General features: G+C 42.7%; 1 protein-coding gene across 5 annotated transcripts in view; it reads left to right on the top strand.

Annotated features, from left to right (window-relative positions):
- SUDS3 (SDS3 homolog, SIN3A corepressor complex component) overlaps positions 1–25990 on the top strand; it is a 120157-nt gene that overhangs the window by 36812 nt on the left and 57355 nt on the right. For 3 of the 5 annotated variants that reach the window (XM_059676763.1, XM_059676764.1, XM_059676761.1), the window contains one exon: positions 1096–1181. In XM_059676763.1, the coding sequence (XP_059532746.1) occupies positions 1096–1181 (86 nt within the window). Of the gene's footprint in view, positions 1–1095; positions 4537–25990 lie in introns of those variants that run through there. The other 2 variants (XM_059676765.1, XM_059676762.1) reach the window with 1 other exon arrangement.

The raw sequence follows: 25990 nt of genomic DNA, 5'->3' as shown, positions 1-25990 counted from the left end.
AAACTTGTACTTGTATATATGTGATGCAGATTAAAAAAAAGTTTAATGCTTTTGGCTCCATCTAATTGTATGTTGATTAAACACAGGAGAGAATGATGAAAAGAGTCAGGGGCCGGGTTAGTGGAGAAGAGTAAGGGCTTTGATGTCAGATGCCAGGGTTCATATAGGACACACGACTTAGCCTTGCTGTTCTATAAAAGGGGCGCAATGCCAGTACTTACTTCATTGCAGGGGGTTGCGGGGAGGTTCTGAGGCAGAGGAGGCTCAACTTGACCAGCAGTGTCTGGCCCACAGTAGCCCCTTGATCAGGTGTGCCAGCTCTCCTTCTGTCCTTATTGAGTGCGCTTGTCAGCTCGGGCAGTCCCCTGCTGCAGGGTTCATTCTCAGTTCTACAGAAGAATGTGTCTGCCTGTGAAACGCAAAACCTGCTATTTCCTCTGTGGGAAAACGAGATGGTCTGGAGTGAAGGACTGTCAAAATATTTCCTAATTTGATTGAAAGTGTATATTGATGAATCTATCTTGAATGTTGATTAACTCTGTAGTCAAACCAAATCAAAAAGAGCCCTTAAGATCAAAGCCAAATGGAACACAGTATCATTGTGCTTTCCGTTTTCTTTCTTTTTTAAAAAAAATAAATATATTTTTATTGATTTCAGAGAGAGGGATGGGGGAGAGAGAGAGAGAGAGAGAGAGAGAGAGAGAAACATCACTGATTAGAGAGAAACATCACTGATGAGAGAATCATCGATCGGCTGCCTCCTGCACACCTCCTACTGGGGATCGTGTACCCTTGACTGGAATTGAACCCCGGATCCTTCAGTCCACAGGTTGATGCTGGGTCCACTGAGTATAGGGCTCCATTTTCTTAAAGGTGTAAGAGAGATGGCTGGGAGAAATGAGTTCAAGGTTGATGTCTACTGTGTACACTGGAGGTGTGCCTTTAGGAGGGCCAAAGGTCAAGGAGGTGCTTTCGAAGTCCTTGCAAATTGACAGGAAGAGGTTGCTAGTTTTGTGCCCACACCTAATTTATGCAAATATTTTTGTGCTCTGAAAGACTTACTCCTTCTTAGCCTCTCTCTTTCCTTCTCTGCAGATCTGGGTGAGAAAGACCAGTGACAGCACCAAGATGAGGATTTACTTGGGCCAGCTTCAGCGCGGGCTCTTCGTGATCCGCCGGAGGTCAGCGGCTTGACTTTCTACAGTGCGCTACTTCCCTTGACCCTTTTCTGAAGTGGTTTTTGGTTTTGTTTTGTTTTCTTCCTAATAGAAAGTTTTTAACTTGGGAATTGCTCCTTGGCCTTGGACAATGGAGAACACTGTTGTGGATTCTGCAAGGCACTTTCGTGGCCAGTCGCTCCCATCTTTGTTTCATTCTTTACTGCCTCGACTTCTTCCAGTCATCCGTCGCCATAAGACCATAAGACGATTTTACTTTCAGGCGCATTGGGAATTTAACTTACTTACTATTTTTTTTTTTTTTGGCTTTGTGGTCCCCCCCCCCGCCCCAAGCTTCCTTTGAGTTTGAAGGGACATTTTTTTTAAATTGATTATCTTTAGGTCTTTCTACCATGAAGAGGAGCGGGAAGGGATACACTCAACAATGGATTTTCATGTTTTGAATCTGAGTAGTGGATCATGTACCTACTTCCCTTGTCGAGCCTAATTCAGTGTTTCCCCAGAAGCTTGGGGCAGAGGTCCTAGCAGAAGAAGATTAATTCTGCTGGCTCTCAGCCTTTTCAGAGAAATAAATGCCTTGTGGAACATCTGGCGTATGCCATCCACTCCACTGGCTGAACGACAGAAAAATTTGCCTAAGGGACTATGTGCACTGAAGTAATTGGGGCTGGGGGGAGGGGCATTTCATATTCATAATGTGCTGAAGATACCATATTTTAAATGTTATTTAATGAACAAGTGCTTTATTTACACACAGTTGTTCTAGCTCGAGCTGGAAACAAGAAGTGGTTATTTCAGATCGTTTCATTTGCAACTAATTTTCCCTGCTGCCGATAGGTGAAGAGACCTGCCACACGCTGATTATTGGGTTATGTATCGAAGTTTGGGAGGGAGATTGATGAGTGAGAGTCTGCAGTTATCCACAGACTCTCACTCATAATTCAAATTGCACTCTTGTCACTGATCCCATTATTGCACATTGGCCATTCCAAACCCATGGAACCTTGCTGTCGGTACTCAGAGCCTCCTGGAGTTCTGGCCCAGGAGGTCTGGCCCAGGTTGAGGACAGAAGGCTGTCGCTAAACCCACTCTTCCTAATGAATTCTGATGAAACAGCCTCCCCTTCACTCCTTGCACCCTTTCCTCATTCCTACAACGAGAGAAATGACTTGCTGGGTCATGGAGTTTTTTATATTCTAGTTGCCACTTTACGATGTTTACCAAGTTTGGGGGATTAGAGCATGTGTTAGCATCTCTGTGGGCAATTAGTAGACTTGACATGTCCTAGGAAACCTTTGTACGTAGTTCCCTTGGTCTCAAGTGATTCCCTTTGTGTTGTCTCTCGATGTACACACCCCAACACAAGTCGCAAGTCATGGGGCTGTGATGACACGTAAATCCCCTCCAAAGTCCTGCCTTCGACAGAGACCAAACCTTACTGACTCGGAGTAAAGACTTGTACAGATATATTTTTGTTTTAATTTATAATCTATTTTTTTCATTTTTTTATTCTGGTGATGGAGTCTCATTTAAAAACAGGATACAGAGTGCTGTTCATCAAAAGTTGCCTGGGCCTTTGGTGTTTGTTCTCTGCCCCCAGGACCTCCCATTATTAGAATGTTGACTTCAGTGAACCAAGTCCACAGTAAAGAGGGGCTTCACGTTTTGTTTCTTCTTGGCAGCCTTGGCTGTTTGGGGTTTCTCTCTTGCTTGAATTGTCATTGTGGTGTGTGTAACATCCTGTAATAGCAGGTACTGGTTGTCATCTAGTGCCCTGTGATGGAAATTTTTTAGATATATTTAGTATGTGTTGCCATCAAAGAGTTTTTTTGTTTGTTTGTTTGTTTTAATGATTGCATTAGCTTACTTTCCTAACAGTACACCAGAATTTGCTTTTTTTGGGAAAAGATTGTATTGATAACTGTTGGGGATTCAGCATTGTGCAGCAAATTGCCTTTTCCCCTGCCTTGCCTGGTGGCATCTTTGTGATTTTGTGAAGTAACTATTTGAAGACCAGTATCTGGATGCTTTGACCTTTTCTCTTCTGTAAATTTGAGGGTGTTGAGGCCATGGGGAGGCATGGTCTTGGCCCCATCACTGCCTTTTGCCCCTCAGTGTTCTCACAACTCTTAAAATCATGATCTACTGAAAATGAAGGAAAATGTGATTTAGACGTGACATACAGCACAGTAAAGTATGTTCCTGATCCCAGAAGATTTATTAGTTTTTTACTTAGTTACTCCAAAGATGAAAATTCAGCATTTCAACCTCTCAGATGCCCCTGCAGTGACTGGGAGTGGAAGAGCCCATTCGTTAGGAGCTGGAGGAACTTTTGTGATGGGCAAAATGAATGAGAGGGGAACACAGACTTTGTGACTCCTATAATAAGAGGGGGCTGGCTTTTAGCCCAGCTGGCCATTCTTATTCCAAAAGTTTTGTCTCTCGCTAGACCCAGGGTACAGATGAGTTCCCAAATTCAACTATTTTCTGTAAAGTGACTTTGATAAAGGTTGGTCCAGACACTTCTGATCAAGAACCTGTATGTGTGTGTTTCTGATGAAGAACTTGGATTTGTGTAATTCTGATCAAGAACCTGTTCATACATTTGTTCAGCTTGAGGCATCTGTCTCGAGTACACAGTGTTTGCTATCCACGTGTCCGAGTATTTATTTTACCTCCTTTTGGGGGTTTTGTATATTTCTCCAACTCCTTTTCTCCCTAAGCCAGTGTCCTCTTGAACAGTTTCCATATTTCGGTAGCCATACCAAAGCCAGGATATTTTCATTTGATTAGATACCAGTATTTGTGGATGTCTAATTACCTAATGTAACTTAGTTTTTTAAAAAACTTTTAACTGGGGCCAGTGTACGATCCAGAGGCTGATCTGCAAATCAAGCTACTTTATACTTATGTGGGGGACCCTGTGCTCAGCATTGGGTGGCTTTTCTAAGAGAAATATGGGGGAGGGTTGGTTGCAATTTTTTTAAATCTAACTTGGCGGGGGGGAAATCCTATTTTTTACAATATTCTTTTGTTTTTCTATTACCATTTTCCTTTAGCCTTGAATTTTACTAAATTTCCTCCTGATTTAAAAATCTTGTTTCTAATCTGGGAATTTGAAATATTGGTACTTATTTAATGTTACACCAATTTTTCCAAAGAGTTCAAACCACTTTATTACCAGAACATGGTAAAAAAATTTTTTGCAGCCATTTCAAGCAGCTGGTGGGCTTTTTATAAAATAACACCATTACCTGGTACCATTATATGTTCTGAGAGGTGAATGTAAAAATGTAAAAAGTATAAAAAAGTATAGGCTTTTTTTTTTAATAACAATAAACTTTCAAAGAAAAAACCAGCATGTGGTCTGTGTTATATCCATTGACTTGATAAATGATTGAAATTGGGGAGAGGGGAGGGGTGCACTAGGCATTTGCTTGTTCTAAAGAGTATGATAAGGAATGATGTCAAAGACTAACTCTCAGTGGTATAAAGAGCAGTCTAGGGGTGTTGACCCTTAAATGAAGTGTTATCTCTCCTTGTTGGAGAGGATAAAAATATCTGATTAAAAATTCAGTAAATAAAATTGACCTCAGATAGGTAACCTTGCATTCCCGATTACTATGTACGGATGTAAGATTTGGACAGTGAAGAAGGCTGACGGGAAAAAACAACTGGGTCATTTGAAATAATGTGTTGGAGGAGGGCCCTCTGATACCTGGACCGCCAGAAAGATGAGTAGGTGCGTCCTAGGGCCAGTTAAGCCCGAAACATGCTGCAGGCAGAAATGACAAAACGAAGCTGCCCTGCCTCGGGCACATCGTGAGGAGACGAGCTCTTTGGAAGAGACAGTAATGCTGGTGAAAATAGAAGGCAGCAGGAGAAGAGGAAACCCAATGTGAGATGGACTGACTCCATAAAAGAAGCCACGGGTATGAGTCTGCAGGAGCTGAGCAGGGCTGTTGCGGATAGGACATGGTGGCCATCACTCATTCCTAGGGTCATCAGGAGTCTGGCCGACCCAGCGGCACGGAACCCAGGAGGAACCTTGAGGTAAACTTGTGTGACTGAGGAGGGTGTTGTTTGGATGGACCTCGAGAGCAGTATCTCCTCGTCTTACCAAAAACCACACATCTTATTTCTTACCTGTGGGGTAAGCTGATGAGGCTGCCTGCTGCCCCAGGTGACTGACCTGTTGTGCTGTACACCCATTGGGAAGGGCTGGTTTTACGCTTTGAATAATGGAGCGGGGCGGTCACTATTTAGAATCTTTCATTGTAACATAACATTCCTACAGAAGAGTGCAGAGTCCTTAACTGTAGAAGTTGTTGAGTGTTTTCAAAGCGAACGCATCCTCGGAACCAGCATATAGATCAAGAAGCATTATCAGTTTCCTTTGGGTTATTTCTCCTTGTTAGGGTAACTGGCAGTCTGACTAGTTTTCTCTGTTCTAATCCCCTTAACCATCAAACTCTTGAGTGCTGGCTCCTTGAGCTGCTGGGTCCTTCCATAGTTGTTCCAGAATAGCCCAAGTCCCTGGTCTAGGCTAGGGGATGTAAGAGCTGGCACCAAGCTTGTGGCTAAATGGGGGAGGAAGAAACAGACTCGGGTCAATCCTCTCACCCTCGTGATGGTGATCAAGGCTAATGGGGCTCGCCCTTGACGTTAGTGTGCCTTTTGTTGAGTACTTTGTATTTGTTGGATACTACTAAACCCTTCTTAGGAGGCATCGTCCCGATCTTAACAATCTGAAAAGAGTACTAATACCCCCAAACTTAAGGCTGACTTATTAAGATAATTAACCTAAGACTCAATTCTCCTATGAAACCCACAACTCAGTACTGTGCCTAGTCATCGTTAAGTGCTCTGTGAATGTTAGTTGTCAAATAGTGTTAGTGCATAATGATGTGCAAAGAAAGGCCACTGGTTAATAATAATAGTGTCCGCTCCTGGTGTTGTGTCCTTCATTTGCATTATCTCATTTAAACCTTATAACAAACCTGCAGACAGTGCACTGTTATCACCATTTTCAGAGAAGGCAATAGATTCTTAGTAATTTCTCCAAGTAAAACACTAAGCCGAGTCCAGAGCTTTCAGATTCTAAGCCAGATTCCCTAACCACTACCCTCTCTAGTTCCCAAACCCTTTATGTTAAAGCTAGAGGCCTGGTAGCACAAATTGGTGCATGGGTAGGGTCCCTAGACCTGGCGGGTGATCAGGGCTGATCTGTGAGGCTACCGGCAGGACAATCAGAGGGGCCCCCGCTGGCACCCGCCTTGGCTGGCCTGGGGCCTGTGGGCTGGGGGCAGTTCCTGCTTTGAGTGTCCGCACCCTGGTGGTCAATGAGCATCATAGTGATCAGTTGTTCCACCGGTCATTCCACCGTTTGGTTGATTTGCATATTAGGCTTTTATTATATAGGATTGCATTCACCAGCTTCATCTTTTTCCTTTATTGCTTCCCTGGCAAATTTTTATCTGCTCTCACCTCCTATATACACACGCTCACAGAGCAAATTTTAGAGATAAAAACACTTATTCGCTAGGACCTTTTTTCCTACTGGAAAACTGGGTTTCTCTCTTGGCAATAGAGTTGAATGAGCCACAGTTATTGGCCAAGAGGTTGCTTTCCTTTGAAAAGGCATGAGTGCAACAGTTCTAAAAAGGAAGGCACTGTTTAGAATATAAAGAGTAATAGGTTTTGATGAAGCCTACTTTATCTAATAAGCAACAAGAGAGTTTTTGGAGAAAACGTATCTGTAATTTTCCAGATCACTTCTCTCTTATCGTCTATAAAGGAGAGGCAAGAGCCATTGGACTGGTTTCTAAAAATGTAGCTGGAGAGTCAGACATCCTATTTCTTGCTGCTCTTTGGACGTTGGTGGACCTTTTCATGTCGTGTCCTACAGTGTGACAGGTCACTGAAAAGAACACACCAATTCTGTGTCACCTGCTTTAAACTGCCTGCTCAGCTCCAACCAGCAGCCTGCATCTGCAGACCTTGGCAGAGGCAGGAATGGAACCAATTTCTGGTCTCTTCCACTAGAGTTGAAATTCCACAAGTCCCATCTTTGGTAAAGCTATAAGCACCTTTTCTGTTTTCAAAAATAAGGCACTAGATGGAATGAACTAGAAGCATGGCCACCAGCTCACTCTCTTTGGACACAATAGAATGGTGAAAAAAAAATATTGGCTAGGAATTTTAGAGTTAGCAAGAATAGGTGTTTTTGTGAATATGATTAAGATAAAAATATATATACAGTAAGTTTAGGAGAATTCCTAGGGAGTAAGGGAGATAGGATAGCACATATATACCTAGGTACTTAATCCCTTTACCCATTTTCTCTAATCTGTTTGCTCAATTCCCTGAAAGATCTAGAAAATAACAAATTAGCCTTATTGATGAGAGAAGACCAATAATCAATCTCAAAGGTCCTCTCCTGTTTCTCAAAAGTGGAGACTCAGCAGGTGTTCTGGTTGTCTGTAGGCTGATGCTCACATCTGTTGCCATGATCTGTCTCTATGCAAATTATGAGCCTGGGCAAGGGGTTAAAGTAAGTGATAGTTCAGATTCAGTAGGAAAGCAGTGCCAATAGGGAACAAGCAGGTACTGAGGACAGCGGTCCCGGGTCGGCAGGCCCCTGTATATAATCAATAAGCACTTCCATTTCGTCATTGATTCTTCTAATAAGTATTGGAGTGTTTACTGAGATGCAGTGTGACTGCAAAGCAAAGGCTTTGGAATTAACATTTGAATCTGGCTTTGCTGCTTAACTAGTTGTGTGACCTTGGGCATCTTAATCTGTCTGAACCTCAGTGTCTTCATCTATTAAATAATGTACCTCAGAGAATGGTTTTGAGAATTCTGAATTATTAAACGCATATAGCACGATGTGCTAAAGATTTCTACACACATATACTTGCACATACTATATACTTATCCTTTTTTTTTTGATGAGTATATATCTTTATTTTTTTTTTATTATTGCTTAAAGTATTACAAAGGGTATTACATATGTGTCCATTTTATCCCCCCGCCCTAGACAGTCCCCTAGCCTCCCCTATTCCCCAGTGTCTTATGTCCATTGGTTATGCTTATATGCATGCATACAAGTCCTACTTATCCTTATATTAACCCCATGAGGTAGGTGGTATTATCACACTCATGTTATATTTAAGGAAATGGAGAAATAGAAGTGAAGTAAGTTGTCCAAGGTCACACAACCAGTAAATGGCGATCCAGGATTCTGAGTCCCTGCTGTCGGTCACTGCTGCACAGGACTGCCTGCAGGGAGTGACCAATCTTTAGGGACTGTCCCTTCCTTTGCATTGCTGCTGCGATCTGTCTGCTTCTTGTTCTTGGATATTAGTCTAGTGCCAAATCTGGAGACCAAGACAATCTCAGGAAGCTAGTTTAGTGCCAACGGACTATGAAGGTAAAGGTCTAGCTTAGGAGATCATGCTTAAGCATCAACTCCTACAAGTGGGATGTGAATGCCCAGAGTGCTGGGTTGAGAAAGATTCTGAGGCCCAAGTTCAGATAGAGTGGGAAGGAGTAGCTTAATTACCTCTGCCTGCCATGGGCAAGGGAACCCATTTATTTGCCATCTCTGATTTAATTTGCCCCCTTATTTTGAAGATACAACAACTGAAGCCCAGAGATTTTAAGTGACTTGTGCAACTTTTTAGCCACAGGCAGTGGATGACTAGAACACGGTTGGGAGAATCGTTTGAGTACCAACTTGTGTTAGACTCTGTGCTGGAAAGTATGATGGACAGTCCGCTTTATTTTTTAAAATATATTTTTATTGACTTCAGAAAGGAAGGGAGAGGGAGAGAGAGATAGAAACATCCATGTTGAGAGATAATCATTGATTGGCCATCTCATGCACAACCCCTATTGGGGATCAAGCCCGCAATCCAGGCGTGTGCCCTTGACTGGAATCAAACCCAGGACCCCTCAGTCTGCAGGCTGATGCTCCATCCACTGAGCCAAACCAGCTGTCCACAGACCACTTTAGAACCTGCTTAATTTGTTGTCCAGTGGGTTCACCTTTGCCTCTGTCTATGCCTGCAGTACAGTTGATTGGGTCCTGGATTCATAATCCTGACAGCACTTATTAATTTTGGGACATTTACTCAACATCGGTGTGCGTCAGTGGTGGGGTGCACACATCCCAGTGTGCCTGGATCGTTTCTGGTTTTAGCAACTGAAAATCTTGCCTCCCAGGCACATCCTAGGCAAAATGGGACAGTTGGCCACACTACTCAGTTTCTTCCTCTGTAAAATGGACTTAAGAATTGGATAAAGCACCTTTAGATAAAGCGCTTAAGTAGTGTTTGGAGCATAGTAAGTCCTCAATACATGTTAGTTGTTTGTTTTCATTATTGTTGGTGCAAAAGAGTCCCCTCCCCACCATAAAATGGGTTCCTGGGAGCCTCACATGTCAAACTAGACTGGAAACCTTGCCAGGATCATCTAGTCACCTGTAGCCAATTGTTGGGAATGTTTTTCCTTCCACTTGAACTAAAGATGATGAGAATGTTATAGTCATTGCATTCTATTCAGATGACATTCATTGAGCACCTATTGTGTGTTAGTGTTCCAGGCTGTTTTCAGGAATTCAGAGATAAATGAAAGCATGGTTCCTTCCCTCTGGGACAGTGGGAATGGGCAGTAATTCTAGTTCAGTGTAATGGGAGCTACACTCGAGGCCTGGAGAAAATTGGACTGGAATGTGGGCAATAGAGAAAATAATAGCAACTGACATTTATTGAGCAGATGGTCACGCACTACACATGCATGATTTCATTTATTATTTGTTATAACCCTGAAGGTTGTGATTACATATCTGCATTTTACAGCCTGGGAAACTGAGGTTTAGAGAGGTTAAGAAACTTGCCTTAGGATCGCCCAAGCAGGTCTTGCTGACCCAATGTCTATATTCTTATTAACCATGAATGGTTTACATTTTCTTTTTTTTTTAAAAAAAAATATATTTTATTGATTTTTTTACAGAGAGGAAGGGAGAGAGATAGAGAGTTAGAAACATCGACGAGAGAGAAACATCGATCAGCTGCCTCCTGCACATCCCCCACTGGGGATGAGCCCGCAACCCAGGTACATGCCCTTGACCGGAATCGAACCCGGGACCCTTCAGTCCGCAGGCCGACGCTCCATCCACTGAGCCAAACCGGTTTCGGCTACATTTTCTTCTCAAAATAAAACTCAAGCTTGGCCTGAAAACTAGGTGGGCCTTGAGCAGTGTCCCTAACTAGGAATTGGAATTACACACAGAGGACATGGCTTGAGTGAAGCACAGAGGCGGGAGAATGGAGGACGTGTTTATAAAGTCAAATAAGAGCGTGTATTCAGCAATAAATTTGGATGAATGAGCATTGAACTTTAAAATCAGTTTGTTCCCCAGGCTGGTGTCTTTTGTCTTTGCACACCTTGGGCTCACCTTCCTTACCTTTCTGCCTTTCTCCTTTCTGCTCCCTTCCCCTGGCCCACCCCCATTCCCTCTGCCTTCCCTTTTATATCGCCAGTGTGGTAGCTCCTGGCATTCCTGCAGTGACGCTTTCCAATTTCACACTTACATGCTCCTGAAAGTATTCGTAAACTAACTTGTATGTAAAACCAATAAAGGGCAATAGTACACATTCCTGTTAGTAATTTTGTTCAACTCCCTTTCTTCTGCCTTGATAATTTTTCTTCCCGCCAATAGTACTTTGACCTAACTTGAAGTGGAAGCTTTCAGGAATCCATGTATGGTGGGGCTCTGTAAGCACCTTAATAATAGGAATGAATAAGGCCTGATGTTTACTGAGCATGTACTATGTGCCTGACCACGTGCTAAGTACTTCTCATACATGATCTTATTTAATACACTCAGCAACCTTGTGTGCATATATTTTAATGATTCTGATTTCACAGATGAGGAAATTGAGGCTCAGAGGAGGAAAGTGTTCATTCCTGCACCACATTCACACATTTCCTTTTCCCATTGGCTTCTCCCATCCTAACAGACTGCCGAAGTACAAAGTACAAACCCTCTCCATTTTCCACAGATGAAACAGACACTGAGAAGGGAAGGGACTTGCCATTAATCACAGCTGGTGGAGCACAATCTAGTATCCAGGTTTTATAACTATTAATCCCATGATTGAGAATTCCAGTCTTGAGGCTTGAAAGGCATGAATTTGAGACTTGGGTTTGAATGTAAATTCTGCTGCTTCCAAGTTGTGTGACCTTAAGCAAGTCATGTAACCTCTCTGGGCTCCAGTTTCCTCATCTAGAAAGTGGGGATAATAATAGCCACCAAGAGATTTATTGTGAGGTTTAAATCATGCAAGTGAAGCAGCCAGAACAATGACCCTCCTCCTTGAAACAAGCCCCTTCATGCTTGAAACAAGCCTTAGGCCACTTTAGTGCATCAGAAAACCAAGGGCTGCCCAAGTTAGAGGCTAGCGTTATTTTAGGAGTTGTCTGCCCCACCTGCTCATGCCCCATCATGCCTTGAGGCTAACAATCCCATGACATCATTCCAAGGCTACCCGAGGGCAAGCCAACAGAAGCCACTAGCTACAAACCTTTAAATTTAAGATAGGCAGACATCCAGGCATCTGTCTTTATTAATACCTCACTAGGGAGGAGTTTGAATTGCTGCCCTCCAGGCTGTGTTGAGAGACCTACTGAACTGAACCAGGGAGTGGATCTGCCCCACCTCTGTTCCCAGGGACTGGTGTACCGTAATACATTAACTGCTTATGGAATGAATGAATGTCTGGCTATTGTCTTATCATTTCTCATTTTAGCATATCAATTTCTAAGATCAAAGTCATACATGTGTAATTTTTTTAAAATATATTTTATTGATTTTCCACAGAGAGGAAGAGAGAGAGATAGAGAGTCAGAAACATCGATGAGAGAGAAACATCGATCAGCTGCCTCCTGCACATCTCCTACTGGGGATGTGCCCGCAACCCAGGCACATGCCCTTGACCGGAATCAAACCTGGGACCCTTCAGTCTGCAGGCCCACGCTCTATCCACTGAGCCAAACCGGTTTCGGCAATACATACATGTGTAATTTAAAAAGTCAAAGGATTCTGCAAAGTATAGTATTCCCCTGCTTTCTCATTTCTCCTCCCAGAAGCAACCACTTCGCCTCTTTTAGCTGCTTATTTTGGTATTAAACTTCTTTCTGTAGCTAGTTATTACTAATACTAGATAGTCTTGTTCTAGGCATCTCTATTGAATTACCACTGTGGAAATCATCCCCTACTCTCCCAATATTTTTATTTTATAATCCTGATTAGGTCAGTATTGAGTGCTTACATTGTTATGACTATGTAAACGCCAGTCACAGCTGAGCCGTGCTGTAAACTATGATTGCTTTTTCTTTCCTTGACAGCGTTCCCCCAGGAGTTAATAATTATCGTATTTTTTCTTGTTTTTGTTGTTTGTTGGTTTTCTGTGTACTTATTAGGAATTCAACCTCAAACTCTTCATCAGATGTCTAAATCCCCCCCTAAGACATTCAGATGCACCAGGCATTCCATTGATTTCAGCACTGGGGACCTCTGATCTGTTCCACTCTGGACTGGTTGCTGCCCTCCCTCCCCCCCCCCTCCCCCAACCTGGCACACAGCTGTTCCTCTGGGGTCTCTGTTCACCACCATAGTGGAGCTCCCCTTCACCCTCCTTGGGTTTGGATCATTTCTTGTTTCTCTTGTCTTCCTGTTTCTCAACTTTACTCCCCCATTCTGGTAAAATATACCTTGCAGTAACTTACCAAGCAGGATTGAAAATACTTTTATTCTGTTTACTCACTTCACTGACAGTTTGGCTGGTTTAACTAGATGTTTAATGCCCAGAATTTTTTAAAGAGCTATTTTCTTCCTTTTTTAAAAATTTTATTTTTCATTCCCTATAATCCAGAGACCCTTTGCTTTACCTTCTCTGGGGAAGAAATCCCCAGTCTTTCGCCAGGTTGGGATCTGGGCAGTCTTGCTGCATGAAGAGGGGAAGCAGGTCTTCTTAAACTAAATTGCAACCAGTCCCATTGCCTTCACCTTCGTTTCTAGAGGCGCCTTTATTTCTGATTATGTGCTGCTAATGCGTGATTCTCGGCTTAAGATTACATTGTGTATTTTTTCTCTACATTGGGTTTTTCCTTACCTATTTTCTCCATTCTGGTAGGTTTAAACCTAAAAACACACACACACAAAACAAATGCTTTTTTTTTTTTTTTTGACTCTTTTTTTTAAATATATATTTCTTATTGATTTTTTACAGAGAGAAAGGGAGATAGATAGAGAGTTAGAAACATCGATGAGAGAGAAACATCGATCAGCTGCCTCCTGCATATCTCCCACTGGGGATGTGCCCGCAACCCAGGTCAGGTACATGCCCTTGACCGGAATCGAACCCTTCAGTCCGCAGGCCGACGCTCTATCCACTGAGTTTCGGCAAAAACAAATACTTTTATAGTGGTTTCAGTGGGATTTCATGGAAAAGAGAAAAACAGATGTGTATTTTACCAACCCTCTTTACTTTAAAACCCTGTGCTTTGCCTGCCCCTACCTCTCTCTGGGACTTTTTGTGACTCCATTCAGCCTCTTGCTCAATGAGACAATGAAGGGGACATTGTCTGTCTCAGTCACTGTGGTTCTAAGGCAGGGGTGGGCAAACATTTTGACTCGAGGGCCACAATGGGTTCTTAAACTGGACTGGAGGGCCGGAACAAAAGCATGGATGGAGTGTTTGTGTGAGCTAATATAAATTCAAAGTAAACATCATTACATAAAAGGGTACGGTCTTTTTTTTTTTTAGTTTTATTCATTTCAAACGGGCCGTAGTTTGCCCACGGCTGTTCTAAGGTCACAGTCTATGAATAAGGTCACTAGAACATTAGTAGGTCTTTCCCAAATAATTAGTGCATTCCCCAGCTGGCGTGGCTCAGTGGTTGAGTGTCGACCTATGAACCAGGAGGTCACAGTTCAATTCCCGGTCAAGGCACATGCCTGGGTTGTAGGCTCCATCCCCAGTGTGGGGCATGCAAGAGGCAGCGATCAGTGATTTTCTCTCATCATTGATGTTTCTCTCTCCCTTCCTCTCTGAAATCAATAAAAACATTTACAAAAAATAATTAGTGCATCCTTACTTACTGCAAAGCTGCTGGTTTGTGCCTAAAGACCTGTCAGTGGCCTTTAATTGCAGGCTTTGCCTTCAGAGCAGAGTGTCAAGATTTAGGAGGAGGAATTTACACACACCCACCTTGAAGGTCTGAATGTTGTGTCTATAAAATAATGCCTGTGGGTTTATATGCTTGCTATATGTGCACATACCCACATCCAAAAAATAAGCCTTCTTGCCAAACAAAACCCACCTTTGAACCGTGGATGAATTGAGAAGCATGAAAAATTTTAGCCTAAACTATGTTTCAATATTTATGATGCCTTCTAAGCAAAGCTGTTGGGAAGACTAAGCCACCTGGAACACAGCCGTGACAGTACAATGAGGCATCTTGGGAAGTCAGAGTCTCATGCAGGGCTGGGAAGAATATTTAGAGGTATTCTAGCCCAGCCCCCCTGCTGCTCACTGTAATAAAAACTATTTTGGATATGTCATGTCCATTAACAAGAGCAGACTACTATTTAGAAAGTATAGTACTATCTTGCCAGCTTGAAGAAAATTATATTTTGGGTTATACAACTTTTGGGATAAATAATTCCCCTTATTTACTACCTGTCCATCCTCATGTGATATGGCTTTAGCAATGTTGATTGTGTGGCACACTCGTCGCTGCTCTCCCCACTTGTAGGCATTACTAATCAATCGTGGCTCTCATTCTCTAGGCCCAGTTGTGAGGTCTCAGAATCCTTGTCCATGCAGTCTGCTTGCAGCCACTAGCAATTGATTGGGGGTGGGGTGGGGTGGCAGACACACCACATGAAACACAAGCCATCACTGCTTGGATGTTTTATCACTCTTCTCAGTTGAACATGTTCAATTCACATTACTTTGCCCAAAACTGACCATGGCATGGCCCATCCAGAACAGACTAGGGTAGAATTTTGGCTTTTGTGGCCTAAAATCACTTTAGTGATTTTGTTTTTATCTCACCTGCCATGATGGTCCTGATTTTGGCGTTAAATTCCAAGGGTTTTAGAGCTTGTGCAGTAGGTTCCTTGAACATAGTAGCATACTTTGTCCCATTGCTTGTCACCCCCCCCCCCTTTTTTTTAAACCACTGGTCAGCAAACCACGGCTCAGGCCAAATCCAGCTTGCTGCCTGTTTGTATAAATAAAGCGTTATTAGAACCCAGCCACACCCATAAGTTTATGTATTATCCATGACTGCTTTCACACTAAAAAGGTAGACTTGAGTAGTTGCAACACTTTCAGCCCAAAAGCCAAAATTTATTCACCCTTTACAGAAAAAAAATTTATTGACTCAGTTCTAAATGATCATTCAAGCATCTTTTGACTTTCAACTATTTTCCAAAATTTCCTCCATGGTATATTCAAGCTTTACTAACTCACTTAATTCTATTATACTCACAAGGCCCTCCTGAGCAATGTTAAGTGCCCCATTGCCATCAGATATGCTGATAACACTCCCTACTATTTGTTGAACACTTACTATAGTCCAGTACTACAGGCAGTACTAAGCACAGTACATAAATTAAGTGAACCAAACTAAGCAAATGGCCTGGCTTAGTGCCTGACCCAGGGAAGGTGCTCTATTATTTTTAATTTTTACAGTAGCCCTATGAAGGAGTAGGAATTATTAAAGAGTTTCAGTAACTTTCTCAGGGTAGCCAAGCTGCTAAGTGGCAGAACTAGATTCTAACTCAATTTGGACTGATTCTAAAACTTGTGACCTTTCCATTAAACCTTATCTATCTCTACTGCATTTCCCTGACTATTCAACCTAATAATTTGTATGTGATTAGAATAATGGGCACTATATATATTATACATAATATATGTTTTAATTGTGTATATGTGTATGGTATACTGTATTGCCTCGGATCCTTCTAACTTGTAGGGTAGATATTGTTCCTATTTTACAGATGAAGAAACTGAAGCTGAGAAAATGTCATACTGATAGATAGTAAGCTGTTTGTTGGCACAATTCTGAGTTGGTATGATTCAGGCAACTTTATTTTGCACTGCTGTGATACACAGCCATGATATGGGGCCAAGTTGACATTCATTCAGCAGTTTCTACAGTACACATTTATAGAATACCCACCCTTATAACAGGTACTGTGCTCAGTCCATGATATACTTTTTCTATAGTGAATTCCTTTTCTAAATGCTAACAAACCGTTGAATTGTCTAATGTTTGTTTTTAATTTAGTATACTGGGTAACGTGATTGGGGTTGCATTCTTTTCCAAAAAATTGAAGGTTAAGATGTTGTTTTCTACCTCAATTTCCTCATCTGTGAAATAGGAAAGAAAAATACCTATGTCTACGTCTTTCAGTTTTCTAAGTTTATGAGATTTCAAACCAGGGAGTTTGTGTTGAACAGAAACTGCAAAGTGGAAGTCCGTGGGTAGGATTCAATCCATATACGTTCTCTTTGGCTTACCCAGTGAATTGTAAGAAATTGAATTTTTAAAATAGATATCATTCCTTTCTATAAAGGGGAACAGTATCCTTTAGGAAATAATTCTAATTATTTCCTTTATGTACTTTTGGGGCTTATTTACTGCTTATTTTAAAGGACTGACCCATGCAGGGGGTGTTTCTTCTTCCTGAAAGCTACAAAACACTTGCTCTTTGCTTTCTGAGCTGCTGTTTCAGTAGTGCCTGGCACCTGGTGAGTGGTCAGTAAAGCTCCTGGAATGAATGCTTGCCCTCCTGTGGCGACATTTACTATTGCTCATCTCAGTCACAAAAAGCATGGTGCTAATGGGAAAAGGGTAGAGCTGTTGATCCCTTTCTGGAAGGTGTGCTTAGTTTGAGATAGACTGCGTTACCTCCTCCTGCCAGCTTTGTTCACAGGGGAAATGAATGAAATAAGAAAATCAAATGTAGCATCCTCCCCCACTCCCACACACAGTGCAATTCAAAATGTACTTCCACAGCCCTGGCCCGGTGGCTCACTTGGTTGGAGCATCGTCTCATACACCAAGAAGTTGTAGGTTTGATACCCAGTCAGGGCACACACCTAGGTTGTGGGTTAGATCCCTGGTCAAGGCATACATACAGGAGGCAACCAATTGATGTTTCTCACATCAATGCTTCTTTCTCCCCCCTTGCTCTCCCTCTAAAATTAATTTTAAAAAAGCATATCCTCAGGGAGGATTTAAAAAAAGTACTCCCACAAAATACGCAGCACATGTCATCAGCGTCAAAGTCATTCCGTGAGTCACTCGAACTTCACATTTCACAACCCCCCTTCTTTGGCAGCAGTCTGAGCCCATAGATCTTATGGGACGGAGCAGAAATCTCCTTCCCCAACCACACCACTCCATGTTACTATCATTTCTCCTTGAAGCTCTTAGCACCTACTCTGTACCACTGACTTGGCAGGTAATCATGCATACCTTTTGTTATTTAAATCTGGTATTTGACCTTTCTTTCATGTGTTGGTTTCTTTATTTCTCCATGGATCATATACAAGTTGAGCATATAAGCAATAAGGAAAGGTAGTTATCAGCATGGTTCCCTCTGGATAGCAAGTCTGTTTTTTAGTTTACCCCCAAAACCTGCTTTGAGACAAGGTTTGGGTCCAGTTAGCTTATTTAGGAGGTGATCCCATGTAACTCGGTGAGGGAATAGGCAAGTGAGACTGGCAAGGGAAGAAAGGCAGAAAAGGGTGTGATGGAGAATGGGTTACCACTGTGGGCAACTGGGCACAATCCTGCTGCATACCTTTTAAGATAGTATGGTCCAGTAGAAACATAATACAAGCCACATGTGTAATTTTAAATTTTCTAGTAGCCACATTAAAAAAAAGTGAAGAGAAACAGATGAAACAAGTAGTATATTTCATTTAACTTAATATATCCAAAATATCAGTATATTAGTCAATATAAAAATCATGTGTTAGTTGATTGAACATCTCTGGATTACTGTCACGGCAGCCTTTTTGCCTTAGTTTTGATTGTGTAGGTTGAGCACTGCATACTCTAGAGGGCATCACTTACCTAGGCTTCCATAGCCTGTAATCTGCATGGTGTCCCTAAAGTTGTGCAGTGCCCAGCCTGCACAACTCCTCATGCGCAGGCTGTCAGCACATCCCTTGGGCAGAGAATAAAGGATTGTTAGAGCAGACATATGCACTGGGCTTAGCTACAACATTCTGTCCTTTAAGGGTCACTAAGCATTTTGAGCACCCGACACCCTTTCATAGCAAGGCGGCATCGCCAGTAATCAGCAAAAGCCAGCACCTCCCGGGCAGGGCAATCACTCTGAAGGAGTCGGCTTCACACCCACTGCTGATTTTAGCTCGCAGTCTGCGGAGTACCACTGAGTTTTGGCTAAGCACCCTTGCAGACGTGGCTTCGAAGTGGCTCTCCCAGGCTGGAGCTGGGAGCTGGGAAAGAACCATGCTTTGTCTAGACCCCTCTTTCTCCACTGGTTTTCCTCACCTCGGTCACCCACAAGGTGTCTGGCTGCCAGAGCCAGTGAACTCTGGATGCCTAAGTCCCATCATTCAGTCACAGAGGGGCCTGACTTAATTTCATTACTTTTTCATTTGTTCCTCTGTGGTGAGTAACCAACCAAGCAAGTAGAATCACATTGGTCTGATTGGTAGCATCTACAAAAAATATTCAAAGCACTTTGCAGGAAGGAAGTCATGGAATGAATTGAATACAGAATTGGAAAGGAACTCAGAAATGAAGCGCTCCAACCATTTCCTGTTATTGCAGATGATGAACCAGAGATTCTGAGGGGTTGAGGAGCTCATTCAGGTTCGCACAGTGGGTTAGTGGCAGAGGATTAGCTTCCTTTGTAGAAGAGACTGTGTTATTTACCTCCCCAATTCATTGTGTCTAACACATGGTTTGCATTCAACAAATGTTTGTGGAATGAATCGATGCATTTTTTTAAAATACTCAGAAATACATACTTTTTTACCTAGAGATCAGAAATACATACTTTTTTTTTTTCTATGTAGGATGCATTTGTTAATTTTGCAAATCCAGCATCCATGACCCTTCCTGCTTATATTGCATCCTCACCTCATGATGGGGGGAGTCATGTGATCCACATATGGCCAATCAGAGCATTCCATTACCCAGCCACGCGATTTGTGCAACAGTCGTGGTGTGATCCAAGCCAGGCCAATTAGGTTTGGGACTTTCTTTTGGTTATGCTCTCAGCAACAGGGGAGAGCCAGCCTTAGGATAAAGCCAATACAGAGAGCTGAGAGCTGGAGGGAGCAAGTCCACGTCTTGGTGATGGTATTTGACCACAGTATTTCTGTATATCTGAAGCCAGTGTCTATCCCTGGACTTTCCAATTGTGTGAATTGATAATCTCTTCTTTTGAAAAAAACAGTTAGGTCTTTATCATTTGCATTTGAAGTTAAATGACATTAGCTCTGAAGCACCAGTGAAACACCTACAGATTAGTTAGTACCTTCAACATCTATTGTTTGGAAGTTCACCCTCCCATGAACCCAGGGAAGGTAGTCCCTTTCCAGCCCCCTTTCTAACCTTAGGGGGTAAACTTTGATTAGCCTAAATTTTTTTTCAATCCTCACCCAAGGATAGGTTTTTAATATTTTGTTTTTGTTTTATCCTCACCTGAGGACCTGTTTTATTGATTTGAGAGAGAGAAACATCATTGTGAGAGAGAAACTAGAGAGAGGGGATGTGGAGAAATTGGAACTCTGTACATTGCTGCTGGGAATGTAAAATTGTACAGCCTCTGTGGAAAGCAGTTTGATGTTTCTTTAAAAAGTAAAACATAGAATTCCCATATGACCCAGTAACTCCATTCCTAGGTCTATACACCAAAGAATTGAAAACAGGAACTCAAATAGATTTTGTACATTAATGCTCATCGCAGCATTACTTACAGTAACCAAAAGGTGGAAGCAACCCATGTGGCCATTCACAGGTGAATGGACAAGTAAAATGTGGTCTCTACATACAATGGAATATTATTCAGCTATAAAAAGGAATGAAATCCTGATACATGCTACAATATATATGAACCTTGAAAACATGCTAAATGAAATAAGTGAGACACAAATGGACAAGTATTATATGATTCCACTTACAAGAAATAACTAGAATAGGGAAAGTCATAGAGACAGAAAGTAGAGTAGAGGTTACCAGGGGCCAGGAGAAGGGAGAAGGGGATTTCAGTTGGTTGGGCATTGTCCCATGCACTGAAAGATTGCCAGTTTGATTCCCAGTCAGGGCACATACCCGAGTTTCTGTCTTCATTCCCAGTAGGGGGCATGCAGGAGGCAGCTGATTGATGTTTCCCTCCCATCTCTCTCTCTCTCTCTCTCTCTCAAAAAATAAATACATAAATAAAAAATAAAAACTCCAACTGAGTGAAAGTCACAAATGTTTGCCAAGTCTGGTAGCGTTTGTTTACAACGCATTACCCAGATGGTGTGGGATAAGATAGGACATCTGAGGGGAAGGAGCAGGTGGGATTCAGGCACTCTGTGTTCAGTCATTAAGGTTAGAATCTGAGAGCTCTGAGACATCCATGGAGCACTTGCCATGTACCAGGCGCTGTGTACGGTCTTTACAGAGATCATCTCAGTTCATCCTCACAACCACCCTACAAAGTAGGTGCTTGTTTTACCCAATTATCTGTGTGAATAAACTGAGGCTCAGAGAAAGGGGGTGAGCCAGTATTCAACCAAATCCAGATACCAGATTCCACATGGGCCCCATGCCTGTAACCACTGGTCTCTTTTTTGGCTGAGGTTTGGAGCCAAAATGCTTAACTTGGGATTGAAGATCCCATTTTGAATATTGACTTAAACAGTAATAAACAAAGGAGAAAATGGAAGTGGTCCATGGCTTTCAAGCAACGCTGGTCTCTCTGACTACACAGATAAAACAAAAACAACAAAAAAGCCATCACTTTCTGCAGAGATGTGTTTTCCTCTGAACAATGTCAATTAGATCAGAGGGGCACTTTTCCCAGGAGGAAGGCTGAAGCACACGGCTTTTCAGTGGGCCAGGGCGTCCTGAGATGGGAATTTATCGCTTCCTGCTGGGCCTAGATAGCTATATTCAAATTTTCTTGTCTATCTTCCTGCCTTAGGGGGAGGTGGATTATGGCACTTGATGATTTAATCTGTGGAATCTCTAGACAAAAACATGTCTCCACTTTGCTGCCAGGAAAATGTTAATTTATTCTGCTTCTGGATCTAGAGAGAATAAATGATTGATGGTGGTGGTGGTGGTGTGTGTGTGTGTGTCAGCGCATGCACATGAGTGTTGGTTCTCAAAGATCTTTGTGAAGAGAAGCAAATGGGCCTTAAATTTAGGAAGGTTAAGTGGAAGGTTCTTGAGTCTTTTTTAAGGGCTGGCAATCCCCACCTTGCCGACATTGTATGCAGAGTTTTATGTCTCTGGTGTGGTTATTTATTTATTTTTGGGGGGAGGGGGGTACACGATATAATGCTCATCAGAATCTCAAAGGGGTTTTAGAGAATGTCAGTCTGTAATTTTGTGACGCCTGTTACCTGGCACGTCTCCCTCTGAAGAGCCACAATCATCTTAGTGATGAGAGGTCCTTGATGCTGTAGAAGCACCTTTATTTAAGTAAAGGGGCTGAGCACAGAGAGCAGCTATGGGGATTGTCAATAATTTTGAGCTTGTTCGGTTGGAAGCTTGAAAATATGCAGCCAGATTGAAATAAACTTTGGCAAAATGAGTCCGAGCATGCCCATCTGCTCCTTAACCGTCTCCCTCTCCTTCCAGCCCCTTCCCCTCCTTCTGTTCTGCTGTTCCAGCCCCTGCCCACCTTATGTGCCACAGGCCTGGAACTGGCGTGGAGTCGGCAAAGACCAGATCCTTTCACTTTATTTAACATGCCCCTGGCACATAGTAGGAACCAATAAATGGTAGTTTAAAAGCAGCGTTCCCATCCAGCTCTCTGTGAAATGGGAATTTGTTCCAGACATAGAATAAGGAGAGATTCCCATTCTTCCCTTATAACCTACATAGAACCCATAGACAAGCTCCAAGATTACACACTCATGGCAATTGGGAAGCCATCTGCATGTGAACTGCTTAAAAAACAAACTAGTATCATTTTCTGAATGTGCCATACTCTGCACATGATCCTTCATTTCCATTACCTCCATCAGTCATCCCAGCCGTTAGAGAGGTTGGTATTTCCTGTTAGAGACAAGGAAACTGAAGTTTGCAGAGATGAAGCAGCTTGCCCGAGGTCAGATAGACAGCAGGCGTTGAGAGGATTGGGAAGCCCGCTGTTTCCACGGTGCTGTCTCACGTGAACCTTGCATTTTCTCATTTGATCGGGAAAGACTTCCTGTGTGAGAAGGATCGTGAACTGAAGGTTAACAAATGGTGTGGTATATTCAGTGGGTGTGTCTGTCTGTACTTCATTTGGAATTGAGCAGCCCTCAAATTTTACTGCGTCTACAGATCATGTAGGAATCGTGTTAAAATGCAGATTCTGACCCAGCAGGTAGGTAGAACCTGGAGTGGAGCCTGAAATCCACATTAGCTCCTAGGTGCTGCTGCTGTTCTGTGGACATTGTGAGTGGCCAGGAGATGCAGTGTTAAGTTTATAAAGGACTTGCTTATATATCATTTGCTCTTCACCCAAGTCCTGTGAGTTATCTATTATTGTTTCTGCCTTAGAAATAAGAAAATTGAGAGTCTTAGTAGAATTAGCCACTATTTCCACGTGTCAGGCATTTCTAGGGATGGAATAGTAAACAAGACAGATATGATTCTTATTTAAAGGAATTAATCCAGGAAGGCTCTGGATAATTAAATTTGAAAAGTCCTGAGTGCCTCCATGAATGTTTATAAAATGAAAGGCCTGGACTCTGCGTGTTGCCAGTTATCTTGGGAGGAAGAGAAACAGGCTTGGGCAGAGGAAGATGATGTATTCAGTCTTGGACATTATGGTGACATCCTGGTGTAGCTGTCTAGTTGCCAGGTCTGGACCTGGAGTTTAGGAGAGAGATCCAGGTTGAGTAGAGTTGAGAGCTTTCAGTGCAGAGGTGGTAACTGAAGTCATGTAAGATTAGACTCAGGATACAGACAAGCATGAAGCTTCCTGGCAGAGTTTACAGGGTGAAGAGCCTAGAATAGGCTTCTAGAGTACGAGCATGCCTGCCCAGCAATGTGAGTTGGCAGAGGAAGAGGAGGCCATGAGAAAGACCAAGAAGCATCTACCAGGGAGGTGGGTGGAGAGCACAGAAGCCAAGGGGGGAGAGAGCATCAAGGAGGGAGTGGCTTTTCACCAATGGTGGGATAAGCCAGTATCACCTGCCTCGATGCCAGGCACCGGGAGGACACGACACATCTTCTGTGACATTCTGGCCAAAGATGCATATCCAGACTCCAAGTCATGGGAAAACATCGGGCAAACCCAAACTGAGGGACAGTCTACAAAACAATGGTCTTTACTTTTAAAAAATATTTTCCTCTCAAAAGAGTAAGAAAGACTACTAAGGAACTGTTTGGGATCAAAGGAAATGAAAGAGACTCAACTCAATGCAATGTGTGGTTCTACATTTGCCTGCTTCTGCCATGGGAGGAAGTAGCAAGAAGAGGGTGATCTTTGGACTAAACAGTGGCTTCTCATCAGACACTGAAGTTGCCTCTGCCTTGTTCTAGGACTTCCCAGCCTCCAGAACTGCGAGGAACAAATTCCTGTTCATCAGCCACCTAGCCCGTGGCATTCTGTTACAGCAGCCCGAACAGACTAAGACAGTAGTATTGCACCAATGTTATTTTACCAGAATCTGATAATTGTGCTATGATGATATTATAAAAAGATCTTTGTTTTTAGGAAACAAAGTATTTATCAAGGGTTTTAATGTCTGCAACTTACTCTTCCAGGAAACGAAGGGTAAATATATAAGACAAAAAAACCCCCAAAAAACAACACAAACCAACAACACCCCCAAACTAATTGATAAATCTGGGTGAAGGATACAGGGGTATTCATTGTACTATTCTTACAACTTTAAAAATTGCAAAGTAAAATGTTAAAAAAGAAAAAAAGGAAAGAAAAGAGCAGTATGCACATTATCAAATTCTGTGAAGAGTTCAGGGGGAAAAAAAGATCAAAAGTATCCATTGTATTTAGCAACACAGATTTAGCCTTGAATTCATGGGCTTCAATTCTAGAAGGAAACCTATAAATGAATATATAATTACACATTGGAATAGGGAGTGGAAAAAAAGAACAGGGTGCTCTCTGAGAGAATCACATGGATGTATGTAATTACTCCTTTGTTCATACCAGTCCTAGTGGGGTGGAGGAGACCAAAGCCAGACTGTAATAAAGTGAGCAGGGGTGCGGGGGCGGACATGGAATCCAAGAGGGTAAACACCTTCTTCAAGAAGCTTGGGTAGCCCAGCCAGTGTGGCTCAGTTGGTTGGGTGTCGTCCCATGAACCAGAAGGTCAATGGTTCAATTCCTGGTCAGGGCATGGTTGTGGGTTCAATCCCCAGTAGGGGGCGTGCAGGAGGTACCCGGTCAATATTTCTCTCTCATCAATGTTTGTCTCTTGCCCTCTCCCTTCCTCTCTCTGAAATCAATAAAATAAAATAAAAAGAAAAGAAAAGCAGCAGCAGCAGCTTGGGTAAAGAGCAGGGAGTTGTCAACACAGCCACTAGAGGGAGAGGTGAGGTCAAGGTGGAAACATGGGAGTCAGAGTAGGTTTGCAAGAGGTTATATTTGCACGGGGTATGGACAGATGGGCGTGGGATATGCATAATCTGCACGCACCGGGCAGCAAGGATGGACACAGAAATGTGGTGTCTAGAGCGTGGGTGATGGAAGAGGCAGCTGAGAAGGCAGGTAATGTTTAGATTTAGAAGAACTTCGTTTTCTAGGCTGAGCACCTTGACCTTTGACTAAAGGTCAAGTGTCTTGTCTGGTGTCTCAGCCAGCAGATGGCTTCCAGAGCTCTTCTAAATATAGGAAATGTGTTTTATGAAGTGCTCCCAGGTACTCACGCCAGAAGCTAATGTACCATTCTTGTTACACACAGCCCTATCCTTAAGCCCCCACACCCAAACATCAGCAATGCCTGACAGTTCTGCTTCTTAAATATGTGTCTGTTTACAATTCTCCACCTCTACTGCTGCCATCCTGGTCCAAACACCATCCTCACTGTCCTAGCTGGTTCTCCTCCTATAACCACCTCTCCACTCACTAGGCAACATGACATGTACCCTCGTAAATTGAACCACGTCAAACTACCTCCTCCATCTTCTGCAGAATTATTCAATGAGTTTTGTAATTCAGGAGGAAATGCCAAGGTCTCGAACATGGCCTGTCAGGTCCTATATGTTCTGGTTTCTCTCTTTTTACTCAGCCATACCTAGTCCCATTCTTCTGTGCTTTACTCATCTCCAAACACAACAGTTATTGGGTTTTCAGTTCTTTGATGGGCTAATACTCTTTTCTGACTCTGGGTTTTTGCCCTTTCTTGCTCTTCCTTCTGCATGGACCTCTCTTCCCCACCCCAGTTCTTTACCTGGTTAACCTTTATACGCGTTTGCTAGGGCTGCTATGACAAAGTGCCACAGATTGGGTGGCTTACACAGTACCAATTAATTTTCTTACAGTTCTGGAAGCTAGAAGTCCATGATCC

This window comes from Myotis daubentonii, chromosome 19 (assembly GCF_963259705.1).
Source record: "Myotis daubentonii chromosome 19, mMyoDau2.1, whole genome shotgun sequence".
Classification (NCBI taxonomy): Eukaryota; Metazoa; Chordata; class Mammalia; order Chiroptera; family Vespertilionidae; genus Myotis; species Myotis daubentonii.
The sequence above is the reverse complement of the archived record's forward strand: the minus strand, read 5'-3'. Positions and strand labels throughout refer to the sequence as shown.